Consider the following 18,957-nt stretch of genomic DNA (forward strand, 5'->3'; position numbering starts at 1 on the left):
TTCATTTTTAAAGGTTTGTGACAACAGATCGCTAGATTGTCTCTTTTTCTGCAAACAACCACTGGACCTGTGAACTTCCTTCATACAATGAACAGAAACGCTGGTGTCACCACGATTGTGCCAACCGAAAAATGTTGCACTGCAGAGTTAAATGAAATTTCGCGCTGTATCTAGTGCTTCTGAGAAGAAGCGAGCAAAGCCGAGTCTCGGCCTGCACTCATTCAAAAAATGTTCAAATTTGTGTGAAATCTTATGGGACTTAACTGCTAAGGTCATCAGTACCTAAGCTTACACACTACTTAACCTAAATTATCCTAAGGACAAACACACACACCCATGCCCGAGGGAGGACTCGAACCTCCGCCGGGACCAGACGCGCAGTCCGTGACTGCAGCGCCTGAGACCGCTCGGCTAATCCCGCGCGGCTGCACGCATCCCACACGTACGGTTCTTATGCAGTTTGGCTTGCCGTGGCCAACCTTGCTGTGGTTCATCGTGACTGGGTAAAACGATTTAAGACCCGAAACGAACATGCACACCAGTCGACACTCGTGCGACGCTCATAACTTAATGCAAATGTCACATACACTCCTGGAAATTGAAATAAGAACACCGTGAATTCATTGTCCCAGGAAGGGGAAACTTTATTGACACATTCCTGGGGTCAGATACTGCACATGATCACACTGACAGAACCACAGGCACATAGACACAGGCAACAGAGCATGCACAATGTCGGCACTAGTACAGTGTATATCCACCTTTCGCAGCAATGCAGGCTGCTATTCTCCCATGGAGACGATCGTAGAGATGCTGGATGTAGTCCTGTGGAACGGCTTGCCATGCCATTTCCACCTGGCGCCTCAGTTGGACCAGCGTTCGTGCTGGACGTGCAGACCGCGTGAGACGACGCTTCATCCAGTCCCAAACATGCTCAATGGGGAACAGATCTGGAGATCTTGCTGGCCAGGGTAGTTGACTTACACCTTCTAGAGCACGTTGGGTGGCAGGGGATACATGCGGATGTGCATTGTCCTGTTGGAACAGCAAGTTCCCGTGCCGGTCTAGGAATGGTAGAACGATGGGTTCGATGACGGTTTGGATGTACCGTGCACTATTCAGTGTCCCCTCGACGATCACCAGAGGTGTACGGCCAGTGTAGGAGATCGCTCCCCACACCATGATGCCGGGTGTTGGCCCTGTGTGCCTCGGTCGTATGCAGTCCTGATTGTGGCGCTCACCTGCACGGCGACAAACACGCATACGACCATCATTGGCACCAAGGCAGAAGCGACTCTCATCGCTGAAGACGACACGTCTCCATTCGTCCCTCCATTCACGCCTGTCGTGAAACAACTGGAGGCGGGCTGCACGATGTTGGGGCGTGAGCGGAAGACGGCCTAACGGTGTGCGGGACCGTAGCCCAGCTTCATGGAGACTGTTGCGAATGGTCCTCGCCGATACCCCAGGAGCAACAGTGTCCCTAATTTGCTGGGAAGTGGCGGTGCGGTCCCCTACGGCACTGCGTAGGATCCTACGGTCTTGGCGTGCATCCGTGCGTCGCTGCGGTCCGGTCCCAGGTCGAAGGGCACGTGCACCTTCCGCCGACCACTGGCGACAACATCGATGTACTGTGGAGACCTCACGCCCCACGTGTTGAGCAATTCGGCGGTACGTCCACCCGGCCTCCCGCATGCCCACTATACGCCCTCGCTCAAAGTCCGTCAACTGCACATACGGTTCACGACCACGCTGTCGCGGCATGCTACCAGTGTTAAAGACTGCGATGGAGCTCTTGTATGCCACGGCAAACTGGCTGACACTGACGGCGGCGGTGCACAAATGCTGCGCAGCTAGCGCCATTCGACGGCCAACACCGCGGTTCCTGGTGTGTCCGCTGTGCCGTGCGTGTGATCATTGCTTGTACAGCCCTCTCGCAGTGTCCGGAGCAAGTATGGTGGGTCTGACACACCGGTATCAATGTGTTCTTTTTTCCATTTCCAGGAGTGTATTTACAGCCTAAACAACAACCACTGCATAGCATTTGCACAAATTGGCAGTCGCACGGTCACGTTTGGAGGATTCGCCATAGGCGCTCGCTTTCTATGTGAACTATTGTACATTCTTACTCCCAAACATAATATTAAAACCCAATCAATGTATCTTGATGTCACGCGACGTCCATGAGGACAACAAAATGCGTAAGCAGTAGCGAGTATTTCTGAAGCGTTATTAAGAAAATCGCAAGATAATTTCTGTCGTCAAAAATATACCTGTGCGTGGCCATTTTTACCATGAAACGCCGGCAGCCTGCTATTCGGGACTGCTCTTCTGTCCACGTAATTTACCCTGGAAGGAACACACATCAAGGATTTACTGAATGATTAATTTTTGTCTGGGAAATTATGATGAGGAACCGGCTGCAGAAGAAGAAAATGTGCTGCTGAACTGCCACCAGTTAAAGGTGACATTGAAGGTGCTAAATTGTGCTACTGCTAAAGACTCATTTTTTGAATGCTGTAATTTATTACTGCAATCATCTGTCACCTTATTTATGTCATTTCATTATAGCCATTTTTGATACTGTTTTTGGTGAATAAAAAAAAGTGGTTACCGTTGAAGCCCCGTAATCGCTGGATCGAGTCCCGTTCGTCAGTTTTCTTATTTTCGTTATTATTTATATTACAATTGATATAATGGGAAAAATACGTGTAATCGGACGAACTGTTATTAAATTTTCAATGTTATTTGGAAGTCTACAAATTTTGATTATCATAAATAATATAATATTCATAGTTATCGACTAGTAAACGACCAAATGCATAAAGTGATGCTGAAAATGTATGCTTGTCCGTGATTTGAGAAATCCCTTATACCTGTAAAGGGCCCGAAACTACTTGTTACCTGCTAGTTTTGAGCGGCACAGATGCCTTTCGCAAGATGTACATTTAATTGTCGCTTTCGACCTTGCGAGTACAAGTTGCAGGATGGTATTTTTCGTAAAAACATGGAAAACATAAAGTTGAATGGCACCAGCTGCATTGAATAAGTGCTATGTTTCCGCATACGGAAGGTCTTTCGAGGTTTTCCGTGGACAAACAAACCTCGTTAACATTTCCAAAAACCTCTCTTTTAGCCGGTAATTTGGAAGCAAACTATGCATAACGCAGCATTTCGTTTAATATCGGCGCTGATAATAGGTCATGCAGTATCGAGTGTATTTTAATAGCGTCTTCACGAGAAGCAATTTCTCGTTCTCTTTCGATTAAATACGAACAATTTTGAAGACACGGAGAAGCATACATTTTCAGCATCACTTTAGGTATTTGGTCGTTTACTAGCCGATAGTTATGAATACTATATTATTTGTGACAGTAAAAATTTGCAGACTGCCAAATAACATTGTAAATTTAATAAAAGTTCATCCGATTACACCTGTTTTTCCCATTATATCAATTGTAATATAAATAGTAAAGAAAATGGCTGTGTTGAAAATTAAAAAAAAAGAACCTGACGAACGGGACTCGATCCAGCATTCACGAGGCTTGAACGCTAATCACTTGGCTGCCGCCGCTTCATGGTAAAAATGGCCACACACAGGTATATATTTGACGACTGAAATTATCTTTCGATTTTCTCAGTAACGCTTGAGAAGTACGCGCTACTGCTTACACGTTTTGTTGTCCTCATGGAGTGCTACGATTGTACGAAGTTTGCAGGAAATCCACGTTCCAAACGTCGTGGCCTCCCCTTGTTAATTTCGAGCCGACTTTCGGCCATCGCCAAGTGACAACTGAATGTCACAATCACGGATAACATGGCGTGCAACTTACTAATTTAATGCTGATGTAACTGATAGGTAAAAAAGTAAGATACAGAGAATTGGCAAAGAAAAGTATTACATTTTAATACTACACAGATATCGTCAAATTAAACAAGAAACGATTTTTTAAAAATTTCATGTGGAAATCGTAACATTTCCTATAAGATGAAAATGGAGCAGAATTTCCTTTTTTAAAGTAACATACGTATAATCAGCAGACTCTTCTGTAAATATCTTGGACCTTATTTAGTGTTTACAGAAAAATAGCTGTCGGTGCTGTAATCTCTGCTAGCTCCTAGCATCCAGAAAATCACAAACATGCAGCTTTCCATTCCATGGGGAATTGCATCACATCGATTCCATTCTCGGAATACGCTATTAGAGCAGAACTGTAGACAATCAGGCGTACTGCTATCAGTAATTATTACAGATCTGATCTGATTGTTAGCATTCTGCGAAAAAGGAAAATACGAGAAATTACACTACTTCTGTATGCTGGCAAACAAGAACGAGCCAGTATTGGAGCCCACGGAGAATACAACCAGCCAGTATTGAGTCCACGCAGGACACAGTGGGGGATGCGCAGTGACAAATTTTCGTCCAACGCGCTGGGTGAGCTCATTCGTTTGTTCAGAAGGGGAGGCCAACCAATATTGTCTGGCCGCTTTCGGGCCGGTCCGCGACCCGCTGCTATGACAGAATCGAGGCGCACGCCATCAAATCTTTCAAATATGATTTTATAGAAACTATTCAATAGAAAAGTCATTTTTCAGTTACTTATAGCTTTATATGTCAGTTTTATCATTTCTTTATTGTCATAGTTATTGTGAAATTTACATTGAAATGAGAGACAACACGAAATTCGAAAACGTTTCCAATGATATTGCATTTATTACATATTACACAATATGTTGTTAAAAGTTTTCTTTAGTCTCTACCTGTAACCAATCTCAATAACATTTAACTGAGGTAGCACACTCATTTGCGATCTCGAGCGCCAGAGATAACGCCAGAATGAAATGAGATGCCCATAGTGGCTCGGCTTCATGCATTCTTTTTTAAAAATTTTGTGACTAAAGCCCTTCTGGACTGTTATTTAGTATATACGTGACATGTAAGTACTGTGTCTGTCTTGTATTGTTAGTCAGTACTTACACCTTTATATAAAAAATTTCCTTTTCCCATAAATTTGTAATTATGTTATAGCCCATTTTAAATTTAAATTCTGATGAAGGCACTCCTAGAAGTGTTGAAGTCTGGTTAGTAAGACTGAAAATTATGACCGAGGGCACATTTGTTTCAACTTTAGAATGAAATATCCTCAACATTCCTCATATTACTTCGTTAGAGATATAGAAATGACATTTTGGCACATGATAGCACACAAAGAGGGGAGTATTTTATCATACGGTTATTTGAAAGAATTTCATTATCTACCACGTTATTCCACCAACTACAGACTTTTTCGATCAAGCAATGTAATTTTTAAGGACCATCCACAGCTGGTAAAACGAGAAATGCAATAGTGAGTTCTGGGATAACGTAAGTGAAGACATTACACTTTACTTTTTACCGTGGACGTGCTTTTTCAGAAGCTGTTGACGTTACTTTTCGTCGGTTCCTCACGTAATAAGCTTAATGAACCACTGTTGCAGAATTATCTCACATTTTCATCTGCACAGCATGTTACGGAGGTGATATTGTGCAAAGACCGCTGTGTTTTGGCGTAAGAAGCAAATTTTAATATGGCAACAAGAGAAACGACGCTTCTATGAAAGTTACAAATGGTCAAAAAACAGGCGAAAGTAAATCATTGCATAAGTTGCATTTTCAGTGGAATTCCTTTTAAATACTAAAATAAGTAAAAGTGACAGTAGATCTTTTTGAACTGTCACTGTGGAAGTATGGGCTTGAGGGGTTCCACTTAGTATTAAAAAAAAATGAGCGGAGGTTTCTGTTTAGGACGGTACTTAACCTCCACCGCTCCGTATTTCCCCTACAGCACCTCCCGCAAACTACCACAAATGCTATGTCACGTGTGCCTTGCCGACTGCGCATCTTCCATCCACGTTATTCTGCACACACTCCTACCACCTGTGGACAGCCTTGCAAAAAAAGTCCTAGTGTCGCAATTACAGACATGCATTTTACAGTAACGCCAACACAACTAGATTACTACTCAGTAGGAAAGACAAAATGAAATCTTTGACTCGGAGTATTGTGTATAAAATCATATGTAATGTGATGGCACAGTTTTGGCAGTTAGTTTATCAAGACATGAGAGAATCTGGACACAAGAGAGGACACAGTCACCCTCTACAGAAGTTCCTTTTATAAAATGTTGCCCATACGATGCAGACAGGGACGGTTTACCTATCGTTAAAAGTAGCAGAAAGATGACGCTACTGGAAACACATTAAATCAACTAGCATATCACGCAGAACGACAGCTTACTATTAAATGCCTGGGCACAATTTCCTCTGTATCAGTCTCTTAAATTAAGTTTGAGTTATGCTAATGTTAGATTATAGTAGTAAATCCAACTTTATTTTCATATTTTGTCAAATGTAGCTATGCTGACATTCTCAAAACAACTAGGTCAGTGAACAAATGGAAAATGTAATGTTAAAATCCATTTACTGTCTATTTCAGTAACGTTTCACTATCCCAATGTTCATTGCGATGTCAGAGCTTGGTCAGCAGGGCTTCAGTTTTATGAAGGATCGTACACAGATCAGAAGCCCTGCTCAACAATCCGTTACTTCGAAATGTACATTGGCATATGCTGAGATAGGCAGTAGATGGATTTTATAATTACGATTTCTTAGAGAACTGGAAAGAGAAACTAACTTTATTTTTATGTTTTTAAATGTAACGACTCTGCGTAGAATAAAACAGTTATACTTTCGTTTATTAACACTCTGTAACTCTTGCTTTACGGAAAATGTCAGATTTTGCAGATAAGGATGTCAAAAAGTTGCCTTACTTTTTAGGTTTTCATTCATTAATGGCTTACAGCGTCATATTCTGTGGCGATTCGCGACAGCACTTCAAACACCTGGGCACACTGACCACAGCCTCACAGTACATTCGTTATCTTACGAAGTTTGCTGTCAACGATGTACCACAGTTTGGAAACAACAATGACTTTCATAAATGTAATAATAAAAGGAGAAATGATGTGCTCGGCTTTAGTTTGGCGCAGAAAGGAGTGAGATGTTTTATTACTACCGGTTTCGGTATTGTACCAACATTTCGGTATTTGTATAAAGTTGATGAGTTTCTTTGGGAAAAGTGTTCCTTGAAGCTAGTTTAAGGCTTTCTGTTCATATGCCCCAGGAGTCAATCCGTGACCAGAAGGGTCCCCTTTCATGATGTGTTACGGAGAAGAATAAACATTTCTTGCAGGCAATTTCCAACAGCAGTAATGTATCCTTCAGCTTCAACGAATGACTGTTGGTGTAGACAGAAAGCCTAGAACTTGGTTCAATGAATACTGTTAGCAAACCAACTCATTAACTATATATATACACCGAGATAATGGTACAATACCGAAACTGGTTCAAATAAGACTATTAATACAGCAGAGTGTATGCTTAAGAAAGAGAGAGAAAGCACAGAGATATTAAACGTTGTTAAATAGTTGCCACTGAATACATAAAAAACTTTAAGCAACTTGATAAATGGTAAGCATATTGCCACATTTCCCGCTGATAAGATGTGCTGTAATTGTGAAACAGGCTCGTTTTTAATCATAAATAGAGCTCACAATTATGATCCAAAGAACATGAAAATAAATAAATAGCTATGTATCATACAGTTTTTCGTATCATCTCTAAAGCTAATATCTGTGTACGTTGCACGACATTTTAACGAGATCAAAAGTACGATGTTATGCAGAATAGGAGGAAAGTGTCCCCCTTTAAATGTGACTGCCATGTTCAGTTAATCATTGACGAAAAATTCGTGTAAAGCCGTTTGTCCCTTCCGCCAAGCGTACGGCTATATGCAGAGTCAATTGCCTGTATGTTGAAATATAACCGCCTTAGTTTTGTTGTAGTATTCTATAAAGTTCACATCTTTGGTGGAGAATCATATAGACCCGTATATTTGTATTTATTATTTCAAAGTATTCCTAATAATATAAAATTTTGGAATAGATGACCAACACTTTTGGCTCATAATTTGAGTGTTTTGTTCAGTTCTGGATTTAAATATCGAAAGTAGCGTCACTAATAATTTATAATACTAATAATACATGATTGGCGGATACTTCATTGTTTTAAATGAAGAAAATTTACCATTTTCTCACATACAAATAAGGGAGATCGTACATGAAAAATTTCATGTAATATTCAGTCACTGAATATACGAGTCCATTGAACAAACCTTACGAGAAATCTGAATTTTTATAATACGGAATAGTTTGTGAATCATATGTAGAAGATCGCATATCTGTATCACAGAACGCTTAAATTTTTAAAAGAAACTAATATTAACAATCCTAAACAAAACTACGAAATGTCTTGTCACATGAAGTCTGCTAAAAATTGTTTGAATGTGGAAAAATAATTGTAATAACAAATTTTAATGAAGTGACAAATATATTGATTGTTGAGACATTGTAAACAGGTGTGCGACTGCGACCAGATGTATAATTATTAGTTTTGGCTCAACTGTGTCTGAGTGTTTGTTTGTCTTGTAATGTTTTGATACGTTGCTGGTATTTCGATGAGTCACTATAGAAAGTGCTCCAAGTGCGTATACATGAATTTCAAACAATCTTGGTTGCAATTTATTCTTTTTTATTCTTTTATTAACAATGCGTTTTGCTTTCGTGGGGAATCTTCAGATTATTTTAAACGTTTTTAAAAACTATAACACGTCTCTGTGCTAGACTGAAGCACACGTCAAATCAGAGAAACCCGCAGAGACTTGAATGAAGTACGATGACACTTACAACGAAGGACACACATTTAAAAATAATGCGAATGTACAGCTCTACTCTCAGCCTACAGGGTGATAGTAGAGCTCCCATGATCCATCAGTCAGCCCTACATCTTGTGAGCAAGATCAAATACAACGCATAACAAGATAGGTTATGTGCAGTGATATGTTAAAATGTGACTGTCAATTGGAAAGCTGTACTATGAGGATTTAGTACATACAGAAGAACACATGGGAACACCAGATGGACATAAAAATGACTGCAAGTGTAAAAACTATATATTTGTAAATAGTTAGGTAATTTAAATGAGTTGACAGGAATCACTACAGATCTCCTGTCAAAATTTACACAGTTAATTAAGTTTCTTTATGTTATAGCCACTGATGATGCCTAGCGTGAGCAGATGAAACTTGTTTGGTAGACACAAATAAAACATTCAGATGTAAAAGACGGGATTTCGTTCTTATGCATATTGTAGAGCACACATGCTGACAAATGTCAGTTCGGAACGGAAACAGACAAGTAACAGTTCCTGCCATGAAGTTGCGGCGGCATCGCTGTGCACTCGTATTGTGTTTAATTGTGTATACTTCTTAGTCCTACCGTTGCACCATTCTGGCCTGCTGGTGCGACTTTATTAAAGCATCTGTGGGTTTATCAGATTTCACGCATCCTTCAATATAGTACATAGCCTTTTTGTGTTTTTTTTAATGTTTAAAATAGTCTGAAGACGACCCACGAAGAGCGAAACACGTTGTTAATAACAGAATAAATAGCAACGAAGACTATTTTAATTAAAATATTCTACATACGGTTGCTATACAAGACGGCCTAATGGAGTGTGAAGATATTTAACCCTTTCAGAACTTAATTTTTCTGAGTGAAGGAAAATTTTTCTTTTGTGGTAATGCTCTTAGGTGATTTTTTAATTCTTTTAGAAGCAATATTTATAAAAAAATATGTATGAACTGCCAGCACGCAGGAGTATCCCTTGGGTCAGCAACCTCTGTTAATGAGTGGAACGAAAAACCAGTCTAAGTCGCAAATTTTTTCCTTTTTATTCTACATCTACTTGGATACTCTGCAAATTACATGTAAGTGCCTGGCAGAAGGTTCATCGAACCACCTTCACAATTCTCTATTATTCCAATCTCGTATAGCGCGCAGAAAGAATGAACATCTATATCTTTCCGTACGACCTCCAATTTTATCGTGGTGGTCGTTCCTCCCTATGTAGGTCGGTATCAACAAAATATGTTCGCATACGGAAGAGAAAGTTAGTGATAGGAATTTCGTGTGAAGATTCCGTCACAACGAAAAACGCCTTTCTTTTAATGATTTCCAACCCAAATCCTGTATCATTTCTGTAACATTCTCTCCTACATTTCGCGATAATACAAAACGTGGTGCCTTTCTTTGAACTTTTTCGATGTACTCCGTCAGTCCTATCTTGTAAGGATCCCACACCGCGCAGCAGTATTCTAAAAGTATTCTAAAAGAGGACGGACAAGCGTAGTGTAGGCAGTTCTTTAGTAGGTCTGTTACATTTTCTAAGTGTCCTACCAATAAAACACAGCCTTTGGTTAGCCTTACCCACAACATTTTCTGTGTGTTCTTTCCAATTTAAGTTGTTCGTAATTGTAATACCTAAGTATTTAGTTGAATTTACGGCTTTTAAATTAGACTGATTTATCTTGTATTCATCTGAGGAGTAGTTTCGGAGCGAGACTCATTTTCAAATCGTCACAGCAAATGGCATTTCCGAAGACGTCGAACATGTGTAATGAACATTTAGAGTGCATACAGATAATGGGCCCGTTTTCAAAACATATTTTGTGCATTTGGCTTCGTTTTATGGACAAAAACAACTAATTACGAAATATTATCTATTCAGATAAACAGTAAAATCATCATTCAATAATTACCATGCAGAATAACAATAACAGTATTCAACTGCGCAGTACAATACAGTGAACCAACGCCGTCCGGGCATTCTGGTTGTCAAGAGCTGCTGCGCACTTACAGATATTTTCATAGTCATGCCCAACAGCTGGCAGCACTTTTGCCTAATGAAGAGGTTGAACATGCACAAATGTGTACCTCACGTTTCCATTTAGAAAAAAAATACTTCTGTTACAGCCAATGCACAGTAAAAATTAATGCACACAGCTGCAGCCGGAGGGTCCGTCAGCGTTAAGGTACCAAGTCATGTGAAGCAGATGTATTTTACGTCACTTATTGAGGACCAAATTCCCGGGACTGAAAATGATACAATGAACGAAATGAGTTAACTGTACTGTTGGTTGATTGGATGGATGATTAAAGGGACCAAACTACTAATTTATCAGTCACTTGTTCTGCGAACATACAGTTCTATGAATATTTGTGTTGCTCTGCAGATAATATTAATGGTCTAGATAAGCAGCAAATTTTTCTAGAAGGTGCACAGGTTCAATAGGAAACTGTGTTTAGGGCGGAGTTGCGCCTAGGTGCGGCTACCCGGCAGCCTCGAGTGCAACCCGTGTTACCTGCCAGGGGGGCGGCGTCGGAGGCGTCGGCGGCGTGCGCCATGGCGGCGCCCGCAGGAGCGCTGGCGCTACCGTGGCTGCGACGGGGTCCCTCCTTCCGTGACTGTGCCGCTGCACGCAGCCGGCCGCCGCCGCCGCCGTGCCCGCCCCGTGGGACAACTGCCGCCCCCCGGAGAGGGCCATCCCTGACGTATGGATTTCTGCCCCAGCGCCCACCTCACGTCGATATTCTTAATCGAGGCGGCGTAATCCGTTAGTCGCATCGATTCGCCGCCAGCACGACAGGCCCTGCCGATGTATCATGTACTGTCCTCCTCCTCCCGTACGTGTGATGTCTGAGGAGTCTCCGTACTCCTTTAGAAAACAAGAGAAGAAAAGCGTGCCGCCGTCGCTCGATCGATTCAGCCGTCTCCAGTGAAATACACTATCTGACCAAACGTATCCGGACGTTCCTAAGTATTTCATTTGCTTCCTCGTAAATCATGATTTTTTTTTAATTTAGTGTTGGGTGTCTCAGCTTGTAAAAACGGAACCCTTGTAAGATGGCTTTACTGCCCGTCTGCCTGTTTCACTGTCTGTCCGACAGTTAAGAACCCTATTTCTCAGGAAAAGGTAGACATATAGAGCTCAAATTAATGTTTCATATTAAGGTCTGTGATACCTTAGCGCTGTAAAAATTTTAAACTTCTAAGTTTTTTCAGTCGAAAGATGCAACCATGTCTAATTTACGTAAGATATATGTATGGTGTGAAAAGTGGCAATTGACTCTGAATAGCCGGTCGGAGAGGCCGTGCGGTTCTAGGCGATACAGTCTGGAGCCGAGCGACCGCTACGGTCGCAGGTTCGAATCCTGCCTCGGGCATGGATGTGTGTGATGTCCTTAGGTTAATTAGGTTTAATTACTTTTAAGTTCTAGGCGACTGATGACCTCAGAAGTTAAGTCGCATAGTGCTAAAAGCCATTTGAAACATTTGACTCTGAATAAAGAAAAGTGTGAAGTTATTCACATGAGTACTACAATAAATCTGCTAAATTTCGATTACTTCATAAGACACAAAAATCTGAAGGCAGTGAATTAAACTAAATACTTGGTGATTACAATAACAAATAACCTAAATTGGCACGATTACATAGATACATCTATATCTACACCTACGTGATTACACTGCTATTCACAATAAAGTGCCTGGCAGAGGGTTCAGTGAACCACCTGCATGCTGTCTCTCTACCGTTCTACTCTCGATCGGCACGCGGGAAAAACGAGCACTTAAATTTTACTGTGAGAGCTCTGATTTCTCTTATTTTATCGTCGTGATAATTTCTCCCTTTGTAGGTGGGTGCCAACAGACTGTTTCCGCAATCGGAGGAGAAAACTGGTGATTGAAATTCCATGAGAAGATCCCGTCGCAACGAAAAACGCCTTTGTTTTAATGATTGCACCCCCATTCACATATCATGTCTGTCACACTATCTCCCCTAATTCGCGTTAATACAATAGGAGCTGCCCTTGTTTGTAATTTTTCGATGTCATCCGTCAGTCCCACCTGATGTGAACCCCACACCGCACAGCAATATTGTGGTTAGAGCAAACCAAAAGCTATTAAAGAGTCTGCTTACACTACATTTGTCCTCCCTATCCTGTGGGATCCGCATCAGGTGGGACTGACGGATGACACCGAAAAAGTTCAAAGAAGTTCGTTTTATAGTATCGCGAAGTAGGGGAGGTAGTGCCACAAACATGATATGTGAATTTGTGAGGCAATCATTAAAACAAAGCCGTTTTTCGTTGCGACGGGATCTTCTCATGAAATTTCAATCACCAGTTTTTTCCTCCGATTGCGAAAACATTCTGTTGGCACCCATGGGGAGAAATGATCATCACGATAAAATAAGAGAAATCAGGACCCTCGCACCGTTTTAGAGCGGAACGGAAGAGAGACAGTTTGAAGGTGGTTCATTGGTTCAAATGTTTCAAATGGCTCTGAGCACTATGGGATTCAACTTCTGAGGTCATCAGTCCCCTAGAACTTAGAACTACTTAAACCTAACCAACCTAAGGACGACACACACATTCATGCCCGAGGCAGGATTCGAACCTGCGACCGTAGCGGTCTCGCGGTTCCAGACTGTAGCGCCAAGAACCGGAAGGTGGCTCATTCAAACCTTTGTCAGGCACTTAGTTGCCAATAGCAGAGTAATCACGCAGATGTAGATGCATGAATGTCATGTATTCTGAAACTCGAAAACTTACTTATCAGAGTCCATAGACACTGTGTCATGCTACGTTTGAAATGGTGCCATAAGCGGGAAGTATGGACTGCTTGTGAATGGTGTCACATTTCGTTCAGAAATGAATCATGTTTTCGCACTGCCCTGGATAACCATCGATGGCGAATATGGCAGTGAGCTGTGGGAGGTCCCATTTCTCCAACGTTTTGGAGAAACACAGCGGTGTTACTACTGGCATCATGGTGTGGAGAGCCATCTGGGGTGGCTCAAGGTCACGGGTGGTAGTGATCGATGGAGCTCTGGAGGTACGACGGTACTTCACGGACACCCTGTGTCCTCTCGACCTCACTGTCAAGCAATGGTATCGTGGAGTCACGTTTCAACAAGAGACGTTTCGTCCACACATGGCACATGCCTGTGTACTGTCTCCCACGGCCAGCAAGATCCTCAGATCTGCCCCAAGTGAAACGTGTGTGTGACCAGCTCGGCCATGGTCTCCGCTGAAGTGCCAGTCTCAAGGACATGAAGAATCAGTTACAACAATTGTAGTCCATCTTGCCTCGGTAGAGGCTTCAACGCCTTCATGACACCGTTCCGAACCGACCCAATGCATGTATTCAAGCCAGAAGAGCTACAATATACTGCGCGAGGTGGTGCAGTGGTCAGCACACTGGACTCGAATTTTGGAGGACGACGGTTCGAACTCGCCATCCTGGTTTAGATTTTCCATGATTACCCTAAATCGCTTCGGGCAAATGCCGGGATGGTTACTTAGAAAGAGCACGGATAACTCTCTTCCCCATCCTTTCCTAACCCGATGGGATCGATGACCTCGCTGTTTAATCCCCTCCCCCAAACCAACCATGTTTTTTGCTTAGAAAATGTTTTTCGCTCGCATATCATGTCGTTTCTGGAACCCCAGGATCTAATCTGTAGGAATCAACATGGATTCCGAAAACAGCTATCGTGTGAGACCCAACTCGCTTTATTTGTTCATGAGACCCAGCAAGTATTAGATACAGGCTCCCAGGTAGATGCTATTTTCCTTGACTTCCGGAAGGCGTTCGATACAGTTCCGCACTGTCGCCTGATAAACAAAGTAAGGGCCTACGGAATATCAGACCAGCTATGTCACTGGAGTGAAGAATTTTTAGCAAACAGAACACAGCATGTTGTTCTCAATGGAGAGACGTGTACAGACATTAAAGTAACCTTTGGCGTGCTACAGAGGAGTGTTATGGGACCATTGCTTTACACAATATATATAAATGACCTAGTAGATAGTGTCGGACGTTCCATGCGGCTTTTCGCTGATTATGCTGTAGTATACAGAGAAGTTGCAGCATTAGAAAATTGTAGCAAAATGCAGGAAGATCTGCAGCAGATAGGCACTTGGTGCAGAGAGTGGCAACTGACCCTTAACATAGACAAATGTAATGTATTGCGAATACATAGAAAGAAGGAGCCTTTATTGTATGATTATATGATAGCGGAACAAGCACTGGTAGCAGTTACTTCTGTAAAATATCTGGGAGTATCCGTGCGGAACGATTTGAAGTGGAATGATCATATGAAATTAATTGTTGGTAAGACGGGTGCCAGTTGAGATTCATTGGGAGAGTCCTTAGAAAATGTAGTCCATCAACAAAGGAGGTGCCTTACAAAACACTCGTTCGACCTATACTTGAGTATTGCTCATCTGTGTGAGATCCGTACCATGTCGGGTTGACAAAGGAGATGGAGAAGATCCAAAGAAGAGCGGCGCATTTCGTCACAGGGTTATTTGGTAAGCGTGATAGCGTTACGGAGATGTTTAGCAAACTCAAGTGGCAGACTCTGCAAGGGAGGCGCTCTGCATCGCGGTGAAGCTTTCTGTCCAGGTTTCGAGAGGGTGCGTTTCTGGATGAGGTGCCGAATATATTGCTTCCCCCCTACTTATACCTCCCGAGGAGATCACGAATGTAAAATTAGAGAGATTCGAGCACGCTCGGAGGCTTTCCGGCAGTCGTTCTTCCCGCGAACAATAAGCGACTGGAACCGGAAAGGGAGGTAACGACAGTGGCACGTAAAGTGTCCTCTGCCACACACCGTTGGGTGACTTGCGGAGTATAAATGTAGATGTAGATGTACAACTAGTTACAACGCCATAGCTATAAATGGACTCATACTGCCAAGTTCTCAGTAAATTCGACTTGATTTAGTAATATTCGAAATAACATCACATACCCTCTCAAGCCATTAAATGTGAATTCATTTCCTCCTTCCCTTTTTGCTGCTTCACTTTTTTGTCAGGCAGGGTAGATTGACTAGAGCGAATTTTGTCGATACTATGAAGTTCATTACACAGTCAGACATTAATACACCCGTCGTCATAAACAGAACTGCACCCAAAATGGACTGACAGATCCGCTGAAACTGGATGGGAATTTTGCACACCATCGCCTACGCCAATGGTTGCTTTTCCAGATTCGGCTGCAATTCGGGGAGCATGGATGGGGCCGTGACGTTGTGTGCAGAGATTGATGTTAGAGGGCCTCAAACGGCTGTGCTGGTCAGTACGACAGTGGATAGCATCATTCGAGCGTCATCTGAACAGAGAGGATGCCCACACGACACGTTCGACAGCAGTTTCCTTAGCCACACAAGTTCTAGAGGGACTGTATCGTAGGGTTGCGGGAAGTAGGGTAGTCCCAGCGTCGTATTCCGCGCCACACCGATCGTACGGATACCACCGTTGTCCGTTGTTGGCGACTACGGATACAGGAAGTTACGCATGAATGACGTATAGGATCTGGACATCCAACATGTACCGCAAGGAGGGATCCCCGACGCGTTGTCCGCAACGGCAACGACAGGGGTCATTTATCGGGCCATCCTGTCTTCTATACAACATCACGTAAGTGCTAGTGGCATTGGCAGGCGGTTACATGACGCAGGGCTCGCCGTACGCCAACAATTAAAGGTGGATTCACACTTGGACGGAATGTCACCGTGACGGCCGTCACGTCAACACATGGTGACATTCACACACGCCGTCATCGGAAGGTCATCTACACGTTACGTCACGTCAGCGTCACATCAGCATCACGTCAAGGTTTCTCGGGAAGAATGTTTCGACGGACCGTAGTATAGCTTACTTCGCGAGCAACTGTTACGTAAACTGTGTGAACTAATACGAAAGTATTCCCCACTGACTGCTATTGCGAAAAGGTCTTGATATGGGCTGGAAGACAATACTACGCCAGAGCGAGATGGCGACGGTTCAATCCCGAGTCCGGCCATCCTGATTTAGGTTTTCCGTGATTTCCCTAAATCACTCCAGCCAAATACCGGGATGGTTCCTCTGAAAGGGCACGGCCGACTTCCTTCCCTAATCCGATGAGACCGGTGACCACGCTGTCTGGTCTCCTTCCCCAAACAATCAACCAACCAACAATACTACGTTAAAGTGTTTTATATTATACACTGCAAAATAAACGGTAAACACCTTGTTCAGTGTGCTTTACTCACTATTTTTCCAGTGGAATAGCGAAAAGAAAAACCGGGAATAAAGCTGATGCACCATTCATAAGTTTCAAACAAGATTCGTAATAAATTGATTACGAACAGCACGTAACAGAAATATAAGTAAACAAAGTACGCGAAAACGGCCTATCTAGACATTGAGAAGGCAAACCATCAGCTTCTGTCGAGGTGATATCAGATGCCTAAATCGAGAATTTATCTTCGTAATTTTTATTTGTAACTTGCTGAACAGTAAAACAACTGTTGTTTCGACATTCTTAAATGTTTATAGAACGATGACTCCTCCTCTTCCAGCTCTTTGTAAAGAGTGTCCAACTCTCCTACACGGTCTCGATTTTTTAACATTTTTCTAGCCAAGACTCTTTTTGCTCGCTGTTCCTTATCATCAAGTGCAACAGCAGTCATTGAAAACGGCTTTGAACTAAATTTTGGCATTTTACGATGATCTGCCATGGACTACGAAACAGCGCTTCTGGTGAGTACTTTATGAACCAGCTGTAACGTCACGACGTTCTTTCAACGTTGGCGTGCCGTGTAATGTAAATGCTAGGAAACTCATTTGACCGTCGACGTTCAAAACGTGACCGTGATGTTCCGGCAAGAGTCGGATGCCACTCATACCCTCACACAGCTGACAACGGGTCATCTATCGAACGAGTCCCGCTTCTGCCTTGGAGGCGACAACCACCGCGTCCGTGTCTGGAGGAGCAGTGGAGAGTGCCCCGAGGAGTGGATTGTGGTTTCACATCACATGTCTCACAAACCTTATGTGATGGTGTGGGCAGCAACATCCTATGGTGCCTGTTCGCCATTAGTGTTCCTAAACGGTTCTGTGACATCTCCAACCGGTAGCTGTGCTATTCGCGAACGCCCACGCCAATGGCATATTTCAACGGGAAAACTCTCGTCTTCATACCGCTGCCACATCTCGAGCGTCCCTCGCAGCTGTGGATACTCTGCCAGGCCGGCCGCATCGCCAGATCTCTCCCCGAACGAAATTTGCGGGGTGCCATGGAGCGTGTCATCAGGACTTTACCTACACCCACTGGTCTGTGGGATCTACGCACTCAGGTGCAACTGGCTGGGGTGGAGATCACAGGACTACTTCCGAAGCCTTTACAATTTCATACGATGACGCCTGGACGCTTGTACCCACAAACATAGGGGTCCGACACAACAAGTTATATTTCTGTCCATATACTTCTTCTAGCGCAGTACATGTTGATCCTTCATAGCTGAAAGTGTAATCATTTCAACGTGTTGAACCATTTACCTGCCTCCCAATAGTGATCACAATCCATCTTGTCCTGGGTGGAGATCTTTTTATGACAATGTGCCTACATTACACTACTGGCAATTAAAATTGCAACAGCAAGAACAAATGCAGATGATAAACGGGTATTAATTGGACAAATATATTATACTAGAACTGACATGTGATTACATTTTCATGCAATTTGGCCGCATAGATCCAGAGAAATCCGAACCCAGAACAACCACCTATGGCCCTAACAACGGCCTTGATACGCCTGGGCATTGGATGGCGTGTACAGGTACAGTTGCCCATGCAGCTTCAACACGATACCATAGTTCATCAAGAGTAGTGACTGGCGCATTGTCACGAGCCAGTTGCTCGACCACCATTGACCAGACGTTTTCAATTGGTGAGATATTTGGAGAGTGTGCTGGCCAGGGCAACAGTCGAAAATTTTCTGTATCCAGAAAGGCCCGTACAGGACCTGCAACAAGTGGTCGTGCGTTATCCTGCTGAAATGTAGAGTTTCGCAGGTATCGAATGAAGGGTAGAGCCACGGGTCGTAACACATCTGAAATGTAACGTCCACTTTTCAAAGTGCCGTCAATGCGAACAAGAGGTGACCGGGACGTGTAACCAATGGCACCCC

At 43.0% G+C, this 18,957-nt stretch overlaps 1 protein-coding gene across 8 annotated transcripts in view; it reads right to left on the reverse strand.

Annotated features, from left to right (window-relative positions):
* Positions 1 to 18,957, reverse strand: part of LOC126356321 (complexin) — a 653,706-nt gene that overhangs the window by 160,589 nt on the left and 474,160 nt on the right. Inside the window, exon 1 of one of the 8 annotated variants that reach the window (XM_050007291.1) lies at positions 11,300 to 11,380. The exons of the other annotated variants lie outside the window; for them this stretch is intronic. Coding sequence (XP_049863248.1) covers positions 11,300 to 11,342 — 43 coding nt within the window. The 5' untranslated portion in view covers positions 11,343 to 11,380. Of the gene's footprint in view, positions 1 to 11,299; positions 11,381 to 18,957 lie in introns of those variants that run through there. 8 annotated transcript variants of the gene reach the window in all.

This window comes from Schistocerca gregaria, chromosome 3, assembly GCF_023897955.1.
Source record: "Schistocerca gregaria isolate iqSchGreg1 chromosome 3, iqSchGreg1.2, whole genome shotgun sequence".
In the NCBI taxonomy this organism is placed as follows: Eukaryota; Metazoa; Arthropoda; class Insecta; order Orthoptera; family Acrididae; genus Schistocerca; species Schistocerca gregaria.